Raw genomic sequence first — 16,699 nt, 5'->3', positions numbered from 1 at the left:
TTCACACATTGCTTTCTTGGCTTTTCCCACATCTTTCTTTAGTTCTTTGTGCATCTTAGAGGTGGTTATTTTAAAGTTTTTTCATCCAGTAGATCTGCCATTAGGTCTTTTTCAGGAGCAGTTTCTGTTGATTCATTTTTTTCTTTGAATGAGCAATACTTTGCCGTTTCTTTGTATGATTTGTGATTTTTTTGTTGAACACTGGGCATTTGAATCTAATAATGTGGTAACTCTGTAAGTCAGATTCTCCCTGTTCCCCCGGGCTTGCTGGGTTCGTTGTTGTTGTTGTTGTTATTGTTTTTGTTTTTTATTGTTGGCTGTTTCTTTACTGAGGATCAGTCTGAGGTATAAACAAAGTCTTCTCTGTTCTTTCTGAGCCTTTCCCTTGTTGTGCCCATTTACTTTCTAACTTCCCCCATGTATACAGTTTTTTTTGAACATTCTTATCTTTAACGTCTGGCTCCCAAAAGAGGAAGACGTGAAAAATGAAGGAGGGAAGGGTTCTGGTCCTTTATATCCCCTGGAAGTCACTTCAGCCAGAATAAGAGGGACTTGCAACAATCGGGGGAGGTATAATAATAATGGCTGTTCGCCTGTTTGTCTGCCCCTCTGATCAGAAGCAGCAATCAGTGATTGGAGCACAGTTCTCTGATATTTGGAGTATAGGGTACTTTTTCCCCAGTCTGACTCCCATAAGCAATGTGTAAGCTGCTCTAGGAACATGTACACAGCTTCCTGCCAAGTGGGTAGGGGTGGGAGATAGGCAGCTGCTACTGTGCTAAGAGCTGAATTTAACCTCAGTTTTACCACCCATGTCTTCCTCGGAAGGGACAAGGCTTCAACAGAGTCCAGAGTTCCACAATAGTTAAATCAGACATTATGCCAGTGTAATTTTTTGTGTAGGTTGAGAGACAGATTGCTAGTGCTTCCTACTCTGCTGTCTTCCCAGAATCCTCTCCCCTTAAATGATTCATATACTTTCAATTTAAATCCCTGAAGATATGTAACTCAGACTTATAAAAACCAGGTTTTTTAAAAAAGTAGATTATGCATGCACATGTCAGAAATTCAAAAGGCATTGGAATAGGTACAGTGTCTTCTAAGTTATCCCTATTGAGACAGCCTCTTTTATCATTTTTTTCCCCATAGGTAATATCCTTCCAGAGGTAGTGTGTTCATATATATGCATAAAGGTATATACACCCATGCTTCCCTCTTCCCGTTTGTTTTTGACACAACTGGCAGTATATATATATATATATATATATATATATATATATATATATATTTTAAATTAATTAATTAATTTATTTTTGGTTGTGTTGGGTCTTCGTTTCTATACGAGGGCTTTCTCTAGTTGCGGCGAGTGGGGGCCACTCTTCATCGCGGTGCGCGGGCCTCTCACTGTCGCGGCCTCTCTTATTGCGGAGCACAAGCTCCAGATGCGCAGACTCAGTAGTTGTGGCTCACGGGCCTAGTTGCTCCGTGGCATGTGGGATCTTCCCAGACCAGGCCTCGAACCCGTGTCCCCTGCATTAGCAGGCAGATTCTCAACCACTGCGCCACCAGGGAAGCCCAACTGGCAGTATATTTATGGGGAATGACCTTCGGGACTTGCCAGGAGAAAAATTAGGATACATTATGCAATATATTTAGACTGTTCTGATTCTTTTAAATGATTTCTTAGTATTCCATGGTTCTAGATAGTGCATAATTTATTTGATGGACATTTAGGTTGTTTTCAATCATTTGCCATTAATGGCAGCCATATCTTAGCATTTGTTGCTCATGTGTGTATCTGTAGATTAAGTTCCTACAGGTGAAGGTGCTTGGTGAAAGGGATATGTGGTACATTTTGATAAATATTGCCAAATTACTCTCTAAAGAGGTTGTGGCAGTGTACAACACATTAGATGTTGGAATGCCACTGCTCTTACTGGTGAAAAATACCACTAATTAATATATATCTTGTGACTTCTCTAAAACTACTGCTGTTTGCTGCTACTTCAATCACAAAAACCGTAAGTTTTTTGATAAACTTGTGATAAGTACAGTTTTCTTATTTCCTCCTTCACCTCCCACCCAACTAAAATATACAACAGTAAAATATATTAGCTCAAACTTTACTCTTTCCAAGTTACTGCTTACTGCAGGCTCCGTGAAGGCAAGAACTTTTGTCTGTTCTGTTCATTGATATATCTAGTGTCCCTTGAGCAGTGCTTGGCATTTATCATAGAATAAATATTTGAGTAAACTAATGCATTGTAGTTAAATAATAGTTTTCCCTCATTTATTTAGTTTTCCTCAGAAGTATTTTTAGAAAGTAAAATAATCGGCCTTGGGCTTTTTATGGGATCATTTACTCATTAATGAACTATTGCAGTATTGTTGAAGTAATAATTATTGCTGTTTGGAGTTGTTTTCTTTTCAGTTATTTCAATAAATTCTTAGGCTACAGGTGGCAAGGTATTTTTAACTTCTGAAAGTAGAGTCCTTTTCTGTGTTCCTGTGTAATATATTTGCTTATGTGTGTTCACACTTCTCACTTCCAGTTGGACTTTTTTCTTCTGTGTTTCTTAAATAGATTGCTTAAGGAATAGTTACAGGACAAAACCTTCTAGCTCTGTCTTAATATAGTATGAAATATAATTTTGGACTGGAATAAACCTAGAGGCTTTGTCTTACCTAAGATTTAAAAAGTAGCCATCATTTCCTCTTTAATCCTCCTCACATATGTTCATTATGCATAGCAAGATTGAAAGTGTTTCTTTTCTTAAGTCAGGTTAAATTTAGCACTTTCTCTTGAGATAATCTGCCAGTTGGTGCTTATATTCAGTCATCTAAAATGCTGTATGTCCTTTAAGAAAGTAATAAAAGATTTCTAATTCTTTTTAAAGGCGGGATCCACAGCACCATTGTTCATTGACCAGCCAGAAGAACCTGAGCCAAATGCAACAGATGGCATAGAATTATTCGAAGACAGTCAGCTAACCAGTCGCTCTAAAGCAATAGCTTCAAAAACCAAAGAGATTGAACAGGTGAGAATCCAGTCTGCTTAAAGTACAAAATCTTTTGTTCCTGTCACTTTGTACACAGTAGTTACAGTAAATATTTATTGAATAAATATATTTCATTTTGTCTTTTTCCGTTTGTGACCCTGAAATTACAATGTAAAAAATTCTAAAAAGTGTTTGATTTGATTTCACAGTAATTTTGATCAGTTTGGTCCTCCACCCCTGCTTAATTTTTTTTTCTTTTTTTAATAAAAAGCAAGCTTCTATTTTAGAGAATATTAATATTCTAGTTAGTGTGGAGCAATTAAAGAACTATTAAACTTAGAGATGGGTTGAAAAACATACCAATATGATAGCAAATGTTAGTTTTGAATACTGGGATTACAGATGTTTCTTGATGGTTTTCATTATACTTTTAAGTATTTTTCAAATATTAAAGAAAAAATAAAGGATCGGTATTTAAATCTAATTTTAATGATGTCATTCTGAAAAGTCAGGATCTTGTTTTTACTAGATTGAATAGATTGCTTAAGGAATAGTTATAGGACAAAACCTTCTATCTGTATCTTAATACAGTGTGAAATGTAATTTTGGAATAGAATAAGCCTAGAGGCTTTGTTTTACCTAAGATTTAAAAAGTAGCCGTCATTTCCTCTTTAATCCTCCTCGCATATGCTCATTATGCATAGAAAAGTTGAAAGTGTTTCAATATGGAAATATTACCTGCTTTATAGGGTATTATCACTTTATGAGAATTAAATGAAGTAAATGAAATGTGAAAGGGCTTTATAAAATGTGACATGTTGTACAGCTGTTTGTTTTTGATGTTGTTACTCTCTAGTGCCTTGAGTAAATGTCATTATATAGTTATATAATCTTCTAAAAACTATTGGAAATTAGAACAAAATTAAACCTTTTCTCAAGGTGCTGTCCATTTCCACATCAATTAAAATCTATTTCCCTTGGTTAAGTAGAAGATCTTATTTAAATCCTAGATATGATTGTGCAGCTTATATAGGAAAACGGTGACTGAGAAAATCCGGTTTAATTTGGTGATGTGAATGGCAGATTGGTGCCTTTCAAGATATCAATTAAATGGGAGTAAATAAATGGTTTGCTCACTAGGTGTATCTTCCAATACGAATATGAATATCATTGCCCTATATAAAATTATTGTCTTTTTACTCTGACTTATTTTTCTTTGTAGCTTTTTTTTTTCCCCTACCATTTGACATATGTTTGCTTGTTTCCCTTCCATATGGAAGCTTCATGAGAGCAAGGACTTTGTTTTGTTTACTGCTTTATCTTCATTACCCAGAATAGTGATTGGCATGTAGTGGGCTCACAAGAAATATGTGTTGTACGGATAGTCACTGAGTCACTTGAAATCAGAGTGCGTCTTAACCTGACCACTTAACAGAGTGCCTAGGCCCAGCACATAGTAAGTGCTTGATAAGTGATTGTTAAGTGAATGAATTATTTAATGTTATTTTTCTTTTTCACCTAAATTGCAGTTCTTTAAAGGAGAGGTTTTCTTAAGAATATAACCGGTAGAAAAACTTGACTGACTCCCCTATTGGGAGGGAGTATTTTGGGTTGTTATTTATTAATATTTGTACTGTCTCCTCTTGTTATTAGTCATAGTTGATCTATTTGATCTTGAAAGGGTGGGTTACCAGTCAGAGGTAGAGCCTAGCTTAGCAGCACACACATAAAATTATTTAATATGAAACCAGTGTTTGTATACTTTACAGACACCCATATATGTTTGACCTGTAAGTATGACTGTATCTCTGTTTTCATCTGCCCATTGTTCAAACACATGAAAAATCTGATACTAAAGTATATTGAACAAGGACAGATGACCTAAAGAAAGAAAAATAACTCTAAAAGGTCAATACTGTATTCTGATGTACTAGAGAAGTAAAACCATTAGAAAATAGAGAACTTAATGATGTTAAATGTTGGAATGTAACTACTGTGTTCTTGCTAGGGTACTTTGGTTTTCATATATTGACAAGAAAATCAAACCAAAATTCCTCAAAATGTCACAAAGCTAGTAAATAATGACATATAATTATTTTATAAATCGTGTCTTAATGTTATAGTGATTTTTGAAAATGAAAAAATTAGGTTTAAGGGGATTTCTCTCCAACATTTGCACATTTTATTTTTAGAGATTAAATACCAGATAGATGGGAATATTATAAAGGTTTGAGAAAGCTAGATGGTAGTTAGTTTTACAGCTGTCTAGTAATTTATATTTTTCCATATACTTGAAATATTGCATGATTTAAAAAATGAATAATAGCCCCCCAAAAAAGGGCCTGCATAGATGAGGCCAACAAATCAAACTTAGAATAATGTAGGAATGTAAATGTTGGTGTTATAGCCAAGTTGCTTTTGCTCCCTGTTATGTCAAGTGCAATATGTTCAGATATCTTATAAATTTCCACATGTAATTTTTTGAGGGTTTATATAAATTAGGTCCTTCAGCCCTTGAATCCAAAGAAAGTCATTAACTTGAGGCAGTATTACAATATGTAATAAACTAAATCTTCAGGCCAAAATTTGATTTAATTCAGAGGGCCTACAAATGTGGCTTATTCGATGTTTAAGGGCACGCATATGGAGATAGATTGTATCAGAATCACTTCAATAAGCACAGATTCATGTTCTTTGCCATATTATTGCCATCTCATTCCTGGGCATATAAGAATTCGGTAGGGTAGAGGTACAGGTGCCTTTTGAAAAAGCTGCCAGCTTATAGTCGTATATAGTGGAGAACCACTGGTCTAAAATCCTTGAGCCAGAAGACATCAGATTGCATCTCTGAATATTATGTTGCTAGAGATCATTTGAATCATCTCACTTTTATGTAAATATCTTTTAGTGGATATGATTCATTCTCTTGCTACAGCACATTTATCCTCCTTATGCTTTGGATCCTGTGGTATATCTTTTCCCCCTATTTCCCCAGATTATCCCCTCTTACCCAATTTGGGCCACCTTTTACATTCAAATACTGGAATATTTTCCTAGGCTTTCTGGCTTCTGAGCTTAGAGAGGCGAACTTCAGAATTTCTTCTGTCATTATGGTAATTCCTAGAGAGACTTAATCCACAAAAATATAGGTGATGAATTGGGAGATTGGGATTGACATATATACACTAATATGTATAAAATGGATAACTAATAAGAACCTACTGTATAAAAAAATAAATAAAATTCTAAAATTCAAAAAAAAAATGTAGGTGATTCATATTGTGGTTCAGGTATTTGGCATTAACCCCTTGATCGTGATATATCCTGCAAGACCTCACATACCTACTACTACTGAACTATTTTGATTTGAAAGTGCATCCTACTCCTTGCTATTTTACCAGTGAGGAATCTTGGCTTTTAACGAATTGTTACTTTGAATGAACGACGCAAATTGAAATCCTCCATTATTACATACCCTTCTTTCCTCTATTGTACCTTGAGGGATAAAGCAATATTTATTTTAACTTTTTGGAATTCTCTTATTTAAGATTTGCAAAATCCCTCATACTTTGATAAAATTGTGCTTAGACATAGCCTGTCAGCGAGATCCTCTGTTTTCTTGGGGTCCTGGCATCTAATGATATTTCAGTCTTCTTGTAATTCCCCACTGGCAAGATCTGGCTTCGATTCTTCTATCTTACTCTTTCTTCAGATGGAATCGGATAATATGAGTAGATCTGGGGTATACACACACACACACACACACACACACATATATGTATATGTATACATACACAGACAAAAAAATATGCATATGCATGGTTGGCCTGGCAAATCATATGACTGAGAGTGTCAGGGTGGCTAAAATCCTCCTAAAGACACAAGAAGTTGTAGAGAAGCAGGTGCCTAGTGAAGCAACTGTAAGGATAGTTGGTGAGTAACTGAAGTTTATTAGGATATTTTGCTCTGCCAACTAGTCTTTAAAAAAAGAACCTTTCATCTCTTCACTCTCAAGGCACTGTGCTTATATTGTAATTCTCTGCTTTTGTTGTACATCTGTGGGGCTTTTAAAAAGTAGAGCTTGTTGGATATCTGCCATAAATATTCTGGTAAGTTAGTTATCAGAGCTTCTCAAACTTTAATGTGGGTGTAAATCACTGGGGGGTCTTGTTAAAATACAGATTTTGATTCAGTAGATCTGGGATGGGGCTTGAGATTGGAATGTCTGACATTCTCCCAGGTGACGCTGATTTTACTAGTCTATGTACCATATTTGGAGTAACAAGGAGTTGGAAGGAGGTGACTGTTTTTTCTTAAGTTCTTCTATACTTTCTAATGTGCTGAAAGGTTGAAAACTATTACCACCTTTTATGTAAATTAAGAGACTTTTGTACTGTCTGTTTTTTAATTGTGGTATAATTAACATGCAATAAAATGCATAGATCTTAAATATTCAGTTGGATAAGTTGTAACAGTTGTAGCACTTTGTAAATATCACCCAAAACGAATATTTATGAAAGTCTTTTCTATTCAGTTATGCAGTTGATTTTACTGACAGTAATAACATTCAGTTAGGAACTAACGTCATGGTTATATCTCAAAAGCATGTCCTTTGATTTAGTTTATGTTAAAATATCCTCCGGCCCATCCATTGAAAGCTGTATTTTAAGTGATAAAATACACAAGGATAAAATTCAAAAGGCACAAGAGATTATGCAGTGAAAACAAGTTTCCTTCTCACCTATAATTCTTAGCTGCCCAGTTTCTTTCCCCAACGTGTAGATATACTGTATATATTTGTATGTGTATATATGTGTATATATACATATATATGTGTATACACAGAGTTTATATACAGTATGTATGTGTGTATACATACATACATACATATACACACACACACATCTGGAGCATGTTTGATTCAGATGAGTGGAGATAAAAATTGGTGTGTGGGGCTTCCCTGGTGGCGCAGTGGTTGACAGTCTGCCTGCCAATGCAGGGGACACGGGTTCGAGCCCTGGTCTGGGAGGATCCCACATGCCGCGGAGCAACTAGGCCCGTGAGCCACAATTACTGAGCCTGTGCGTCTGGAGCCTGTGCTCCGCAACAAGAGAGGCCGCGATAGTGAGAGGCCCACGCACCGCGATGAGGAGTGACCCCCACTTGCCGCAACTAGAGAAAGCCCTCGCACAGAAACGAAGACCCAACACAGCCAAAAATAAATAAATAAATAAATATATAAAATTAAAAAAAAAATAAAAATTAAAAAAAATTTTTAAAAGTCATTCCTGAGTGTTAAAAAAAAAAAGGTTGGTGTGTGTGTCTCCATGCTTTTTCTTTAAATACAGTAGAATACTCTGTACCCTGTTCAATGTCTTAGTGACCATTCTATATCAGTATATATAACTAGTCCCCTATTAATAGACATTTATAATCCCTTGGGAACCGTGTTTCAAAATATAGGTCCTCTGATTTCTCCACATTAAAACAATGTATATATATGTATTTTTAAAATAAAATATTACATTTAAAGTATACAGTTTGGGGCTGTGGAGTTGCTTTAATACTGTGGGTGTAAAATGCCTGTGTTTATGTTTTGTGAAGTGCTGTGCAGGTTTTAATAACTGCATAGGAGATCACCAGAGTGCCTGTTTACCTCTCATGGTTCTAATGGCATGCCAAGTTTGAGAATAACTGTAATATGTGAGTTTGTAGAGAATCTGAATTTCTTGCTTGTACCAATCTTTATCAGTCTTTCTTAAAAATCATGTTAGTAGATGCAAGCAATTAATAAAATCTAAGCCAATCTAATTGCGGGGATGTACCTGATAATATTCTTTAAATGCATTACTCGTGATGTTCCTCAAATCGCAGAAAGTCATCATTTGTAAGGGGGAAAGTCCATCTCTTCTTTCTTCTTATTTGGTGAGTAATTCAAAAAAGAACAAGTACCATGAAGGCAAATTCATTTTTAAGACCTCTTTGGCTATTTCAGGACACGATCCTAATAACATAAAGCTGTTTTATGAAAAAGCTGATATTTCTACCTGCAAGTAAGTCTCTCAATTAACAGAATGGTTGATTACTATATTTATCTGATAATTTATAATTAAAATATAGACAGGAATCATTTTAGATCCAGAGAGGGTGCCAATCTAATGTTCTAAAACAGAGAGCGTACTCAGAGACTCTTGATAGAGGGGATTGTGTATTTTTCTTCTTTCCTTCTTTTAACTTCCAAAGACTTAAACTGAATATGCATTTGTTTTGGTAAGGACATTATTTTTTATAGTCAATCATAGCTATGCCAGCCTTGTTATATTGAGGAAATTTTATTTCTTAGCCATGTTGGGGCCACTTTCCTTACTCTAGTTAATAAAAATCAAGTTACTTCTGAAATCATTTTGTTGCCTGTCTAGGTCATCAGTCTTATAGGTTAATACAGTTTTACTGTAAGTCTATATCAATCTACTTAATATGTAGTTTTTATTTTAATTTGAATTCTACATGTTAACCATTTTGTGACCGTATGGGCTGCTCACTGGCTTTTCTTCATTTTCTTCTTCAAAATAAAAAAGTTAGGCTGAATAATCTTAGGTCTCTTCCTAATCTAAATCATATTAAAAATTAAAAGCTAAATATTGCTTCTTCTGTACACACTATTATATATGTACATAAAGAAGCTAATTTCAGATTTCACTATAGAATATTTAGGTGTTGATTCTTTTTTAAACCTCTTAATGAGGACACAGTGTACTTACATTAAAATGCTTTTTAAAAACTCAAATATTTATCATTGCTATGCATCAGTCAGTAATTAATTAGTGCTTGTTGAGCTAATGAATTGTGCAGAAAGTGTTTTGTTCAGTAGACAAGATGTTCCGCTTAGTCACCATTCTGCCTGTGGCCCTCTTCTTTTCTTAGAGTGTCTAGTTTCAGTCACCGTCTAACTATACAGCTGATGCTTCCCAATCCTCTCACTGGGTCTTGCTCTTTCTCCCTCAATGTAAAATAGGATATTTTTGTTTCACTTTTACAGAGAAAAGGCTTGAAAATTAATCAAATGAACCATCTTCCTGAAATGTTAACTAGAGTTGCGGACATGGAAAAGAGTCACACATGATGGGTTAAAATGAAATTGTTTCCAAAGTAGTGGCAACTCTATCATTGTATATGCATGATCTAAGCATTTTATACTAATCCTACATGATAGAAACATTCTTTGTTTTTTCTTTTTATCAGAGCAGGTAACGAACTTTTTTAAAGTGCAGCTCTTACCACTATCTTGTCTAGACATCAAGTCTACCCTACTGTATTTAACAGTCCATTATTACCAACCACTTATTTGGACCTTACATATATAGATTTAGTAAAATATACTCACATAAGATTTACATCTGAAAAATCTCTTATTCCCAAAACATATTGAAAATAAATCATTTATTTTGGCTAAATTTCAGAGTTTTTGAAAGTTACAATTTATCAGTCAGATTCTGTTCATGCTCTTACTATAGACACTTGTTGCTGAAACCTAAGTGTAAAGTTTTCACTTTAAGGGAGTTTCATCTGGAAGCTGTCTCAGAAGGTAATTTGTATCATATTTGAAATGTCAAAACCAAGTGTCTCAGCTTTTATGTTTAATTAAAAGTAAGTTATTTATACCTGATATAAATCCATAAATACAGAGATTTATGACTCTGTTAAGATACTATTTTTACATAAAATATAAAATTTGGACAATACAGATACCAAGCCTTATAAAAACCATACTTAAAATGTTGCAAGTACCAGAAGAGATAAGGCCATCCTGAACATTATCCCTGGGAATGTCATCATTTAAACAAAAGTACCCAATACAGGTATTCCCCATGGCATAAGCCCATGCATGAGCTTCCTTCTCTCACCTCCCTTCTTTGTTTCCTGTCAACCAGTGTTAGGTAAGGATTTTCTCTAGTGGTTCCAAATTACTGTCACTTGCTATTCAGTTCCCCTTTTGTAAGTTAACAATTTTATTTAGTCTCTGAGTACTTCACATTGGGAACATTTCTAAGTAGTGTGGCATAGAAATTGCTGGATGCTTCCATTTAGTGCTTTAACTTCTCAGAGCCTTTTCCTCATTTGTTAAATGGGATTAGTTGCATGTTTTCCTGCAGAATTAACAAACTCTTGTATGTGAAAGCCCTTTATATATTGAAAATCACTATACAAGTGGTTATGGTTGTGTTGAGTATTACTTTGCCTGTTTCTTTGCAACCTTGGAATATTGACTACTTTCAGATTACCTCTTAGGAATATTTTATAGCAAGTTTCCTGTAGAAGTTTAACTTTGAGAGCCCATTTTCTCATCAGTGTGAAGATTTGGGCTGTTTACCTCTTGTCCTTTTACTTCTGTTTTTATTTTGGGGGATTTCCCTTTTATTCAAAATGAAATGTGAAAATAATTTTACTATGAAATATTTTATTTATTTTGGGGGGCTTTGTAATTTTCCTTTCACATTTTCCATTTGGCTTGCTTTTTTATCTCACTGGTCCTTATCTATTTTTCTAGACATAAGAAGTACCATAAAAGATTAATGTTTCCTTCTCCTTAGAATTCCCTGCTTTCCCTCCCCATTCCTAAAACATAAATTGTTCCCATATATCCCCCTTCACTTGTCATCCCTTATTTTTAAGATGTGATCCCTCCTATAACATCTGCTGTCTTCTCTTAACTGTTGTTTAATTCAAGTATTGTGCAAGGAGATAACAAACTTGTCTGTTATATACACTCATTTGCTGACTACAGTGTGAGTTAATTGATATTCTCAATTCATTTATAGACGGTGTTTTAAAAGTTGCACTTAGATAATCTTATGTTTCTACTTAAAGGTAACTTGAAATTAAACACTAGAAGTGAGTTGATGTTGGGAGTCACTTATATTATTATCTATTCTGTGTGCTTTTCCCTTATTCTTTCTCTTTTTTAAATTTTGTTTTTAAAAAAAGTAGTACAGGAAATTGGACAATGCAGTATATATCATTTCTGTTTAGAATACTTGTTTACTTGAATTAGCCAGGAGATTATTTGGAGATTTTTTTGTCTGCCTCTGAACTGAATCTTAAGATTTCTAATCCTTCAGTTATCTGGACTTGAGGGGAAATGAGCAGTTCAGCATCATTCAGCTTTCTGATTAGCTGATGTTCAATTATGCTAAACTCTGCTATGATTACTAATATGCTCTACTTTAAGAAAGTCACCTTAACAATGTATAACACATGTACAGAGAGAAGTGTTCAAAACATAATTAACCTGAATGATTTCTCACAAAGCAAGCACTAGTGAAAACTACCATTCAGGGCAAGAAATAGAGATTACCAGCACCCCAGGAGTCCCATCATACCCCCTCCCTAATCACTGCCCCTCCTTTCCCAAAGGTAACCACTAAATTGATTCCTAACATTGTAGTATAGTTTTTGAGCTTTACACAAATAGAATCATACAGTAGATATTATTTTGTGCCTAGCTTTTTTTTGTTCAGCATTGTGTTTATGAGATTCATTGATATTGTTACATGTAATATAGCTCCTTTTGGTTTTAATTTGCATGTCCCCGATTACAGATGATGCTGAGGATTTTTTCATATGGTTATTCGCACATAGTACAAGTACTCTTTTGTAAAGTACTTGTTGAGATTCTTGCTTGTTTTCCTGTTGAGTTCTTTTTTTTTTTTAAATGATTTGTAGTAGTTCTTTATATATTCTGAATACAAGCCCTTTGTTAGTTACGTGTGTTGCAGATATCTTTTCCCATTTTGTGTCTTGCTTTTTCATTCTTTTGATATCTATGGAGGAATAAAAATTCTTACTTTTAATGTAGCCCAGACTTTTGAGTCTTTGTCTTTATTGCTTTTATTTGTCTCCTATTTAAGATATCTTTCTCTTTTATTATCTTCTAGAAGCTTTTCTGTTTTGTCTTTTACATTGAGTTACAATCCATCTGAAAATGATTTTATGTATAGTGTATATTAAATGTAGCTGGGATCGAGTTTCACTTTTTTCCATGTGGATATCCATTTGACACTGAACCATCTTTTGGAAAGACCACGTGTTCCTCACTGTTCTGCATTGACACCTGCACTGTGTAATAAGTCAGGTGTCCATATATGTGTGAATCTGTTTCTGGACTCTGTTCTATTCTATTGGTCTTTTGATTCATGTAAAAGTACTGCACTGTCCTCATTACTATAGCTTCACAATTAAGTCTTGATATCCAGTAGAGCAAATCCTCCTCCCTGTTGTTTTTTTTTCAAGGGTGCCTGTACTTGGAACTGTGAATTTCTGTAGAAACTTTAGAATTGGTTTCTCATGTTCTCAGTATAACAAACAAAGCCTGTTGGGATCTAGGCTCAGGATCTCTCACGAGGCTGCAGTCAAGCTGATAACAAGGGCTATAGTTTCTCAAGATGTGACTGGAGTTGGAAGATCCACTGTGAGCTTGGAATTCAAGCTGAGATTCCAAGTGAGCTTGGAATCTCAATCTCCACTTGAGATTCCAAGCTCACTTATGTAGCTGTTGGCATGAGTTTCAGTTCCTTGCATGTAATCATTGCCTCCCCCAAGAGTGAGCAAAAAAGAGCAATGCTTTGCTGCCTTTTTTGGTCTGTTCTCTGAGTCACATACTGTCTGTCACTTCTGCCTTGTTCTGTTAATTACAAGTGAGTCACTAAGCCCAGCCAACACTCAACAGGAAGGGATTACACAAGGATGAAAATACCAGGAGGGTGGGGATCACTGGAGGCTATCTGGGGGTTGGCTGCCACATCTTCCATGATCATTGTAACCTGAATTTACCAGCTTTATTAGTCTTTTTCAAAGAACCAACTTTTGGTTTTGTTCATTTTTTTTTCTTGTTTTGATTTTATATTTCATTAAATTCTGCCTTTATTGTTTTTTTTCCTTCTTCATTTTTTGGTTTAATTGCTGTTATTGAAAAAAATTTTGAGATAGGTACTTACTGATTTGTAGTTTTTCTTTTAACCTATAAATTCCCTCTCAACATGGCGTTAGCTCATCTTCCAAATTTTGATGTTATTTTTATTGTCATTCAGTTTAGAATATTTTCCTAATATTCCTTGGATTTCTTATTTAGAGTTATTTAGAATATTTCTTAATTTCCAAACATGGGGATTTTGTAGGTTTTTAAAAAAAAAAAAATTTCCATTTCTAAACCACTGTAGTCAGAAAACATATTCTTTAGGATTTTAGTCCTATGAAATTTGTTGTAACTTACATTGCGGCCCAACACATCATCAGTTTTTCTTTTTTATTTCCTTTTTTTTTTTTTTTGGCTGCGTTGGGTCGTCATTGCTGCACATGGGCTTTCTCTAGTTGCAGTGAGCAGGGGCTACTCTTCATTGCAGTGCGTGGGCTTCTTTTTGCAGTGGCTTCTCTTGTTGTGGAGCACGGGCTCTATGCGTGCGGGCTTGAGCAGTTGCAGCATGCGGGCTCAGTAGTTGTGGCGCACGGGCTTAGTTGCTCCGCAGCATGTGGGATCTTCCCGGACCAGGGATGGAACCTGTGTCCCCTGCATTGCCAGGTGGATTCTTAACCATTGCACCACCAGGGAAGTCCAGTCAGTTTTTCTAAGTGTTCTATATACTTGAAAAGAAGGTGTATTTTTTATTTGTTGAGTGCATTGTTCTATTAGTATGTCAATAAGGTAAAGTTTATTATTGTGTCAACTCTTTCATATCCGTATTGATTTTGCTTGTCTTAACAGTTTCTGAAAGAGTTGTGTCAAAACCTTCAAATATGTTTGTGGATTTGCATATCTCTTTTAAATGTTTCTATTCCTTTTATATGTTGAGGCTATGATGTAAAGTGCATATGAGTTTAGAATTATTTTATGTCTTTATGAAATAGTCCCCTTAATCTCTAATGTCTCATATTTATCTAAGTTAGTTTGGGCATGATATCTGTTTTTGTTACCTTACTTTCATTCTTGTATTTAAGTTATTTCTCTTGTAAGCAGCCATATAGTTGAGTTTTTAAAAAATCCATCTTGAATAAAATACGTCTTTTCTTTGAATCATTTCCATTTACTGTAGTTACTGTTATATTTATGTTTAGTTGTTCTTCCTGTTCTGTAGTCCTTTTTCTTTCCTTTTCTCTTTCTTTGGTACTTTTAAATTTATCGTTCATCTCCCATACACCCACATTTTCTTTGTAGTTATACATTCTTTACACCATGCATCCTTGACGTATTGAAGTCTAATATAAACTAGTACTTTTCACTCCTTGATGATCAATGCAGGCACCTTAGATCGTTTGAAATCCATTGAACTTCCTCTTGATTGATTTGATTTAGTTTGTATTTTACTCCCATATGTATTTTAAACCCCACAAGATACTTAATAGTATTTTATGCAGTTAATGTTCATTTGGTTTATTTAAATATTTACCCTTTTTGTTATTTTCATTGCTTCTTACATCTCTAACTTCCATCAAGGATCATTTTCTTCTACCTGAAGAACAATGACTCAATAGATTCTAGCACATCCACACTATGGAATTCTGTATACTCAGTAGAAGGATTTATGGAGAATTACCACAGTGCTGCTGCAGTATTTTAGAAGTTAGAATAAGTAGTGTAGGAACTGTGGAGTTAGGGGATTTGGCTTGAATCCCAGTTCAGCCACTTGCTGTGCTTCTTTGGGAAAGTCACTTAACTTTTCTGAGCCTCGCTTTTTCCTCACTACTCTGACGGGAATGGTGATATTACCCACTTCATAGTAAAGGTAGAATTAAGTGGGAACACATATTTAAGTTGCCTAGTATATTGTCAGTATCAACATGGCTGCTGCTATTGTTTTGTACTATTTTTCATGGTAGATGAAAAGTATTAAGTCTTGTGTGCTTACAAGATTTTTGTAGATTCACATGGAATCCCAACTTAGAAAAAATAAGGCTTAAACTGACCAAGTAACTTGTAAGTCACACTGAAAAATGATCTGTTCCTTTGGTAGTCTTGTATTTTAAATTATAATCTTTGTGAATGGGTTGAAATTATAATTAACATCATTGAAACAAAGGAGGACAAAAATGACTCCTCCTCTCACTTTCATCTAGTGAGTCCCTCTTACTAGGAGTGAAAGGTAAAGGGCAAAGTAGATATTGAATAACTGAAACATGTAGAATGGTGATAATATGATGCTATATTGTCATCTCCATTTTACCTATGATGGTAGTGATTATATTGAGGCTATAGTAGGACGTAATTTTTGTATATATATCTTTTAAAGATTAATTTGCTTGGAAAAGTCTATAAAATATATATTAGCAATTTCATATTTTGAATAGGGCTTTTGTCTTTTATTTATTGCTTTATCCATACAATCCGCATGTTAGATTGATAGGAAGTATTTTATTTACGGGGATTTTGAAATAATCATTTATAGTATGTGAATTCAAGTTACAAAGTTTTTAAAATTCCATGTCAGCAGATATAGTAGTATGCCTTTCTCCCATTAAACCACTTCTTTGTATCCAGTTTTTCTTGAACATTTTCCTGAACATATACACTCCACTGTCTTTTACTATATGTAGACTGTATTGAATTGTGGTGCTTATTTCTATCTTTAGGATATTTCTGACTTTGAAGATTATTTATCTGTTTTCATTAGCTTCACTGGCTTAATTATAAGGGTGTATATATACACACA

The 16,699-nt window shown here is 34.6% G+C and overlaps 1 protein-coding gene across 8 annotated transcripts in view; it reads left to right on the top strand.

Annotated features, from left to right (window-relative positions):
- The window catches only part of PPHLN1 (periphilin 1), a 148,508-nt gene that overhangs the window by 89,833 nt on the left and 41,976 nt on the right, over window positions 1-16,699 (top strand). For all 8 annotated transcript variants that reach the window (XM_061204845.1, XM_061204842.1, XM_061204844.1 and 5 more), the window contains one exon: window positions 2,898-3,038. In XM_061204845.1, the coding sequence (XP_061060828.1) occupies window positions 2,898-3,038 (141 nt within the window). The remainder of the gene's footprint in view (window positions 1-2,897; window positions 3,039-16,699) is intronic.

Source organism: Eubalaena glacialis, chromosome 11 (genome assembly GCF_028564815.1).
Source record: "Eubalaena glacialis isolate mEubGla1 chromosome 11, mEubGla1.1.hap2.+ XY, whole genome shotgun sequence".
In the NCBI taxonomy this organism is placed as follows: Eukaryota; Metazoa; Chordata; class Mammalia; order Artiodactyla; family Balaenidae; genus Eubalaena; species Eubalaena glacialis.
This window is presented reverse-complemented; position numbering and strand designations above follow the sequence as displayed.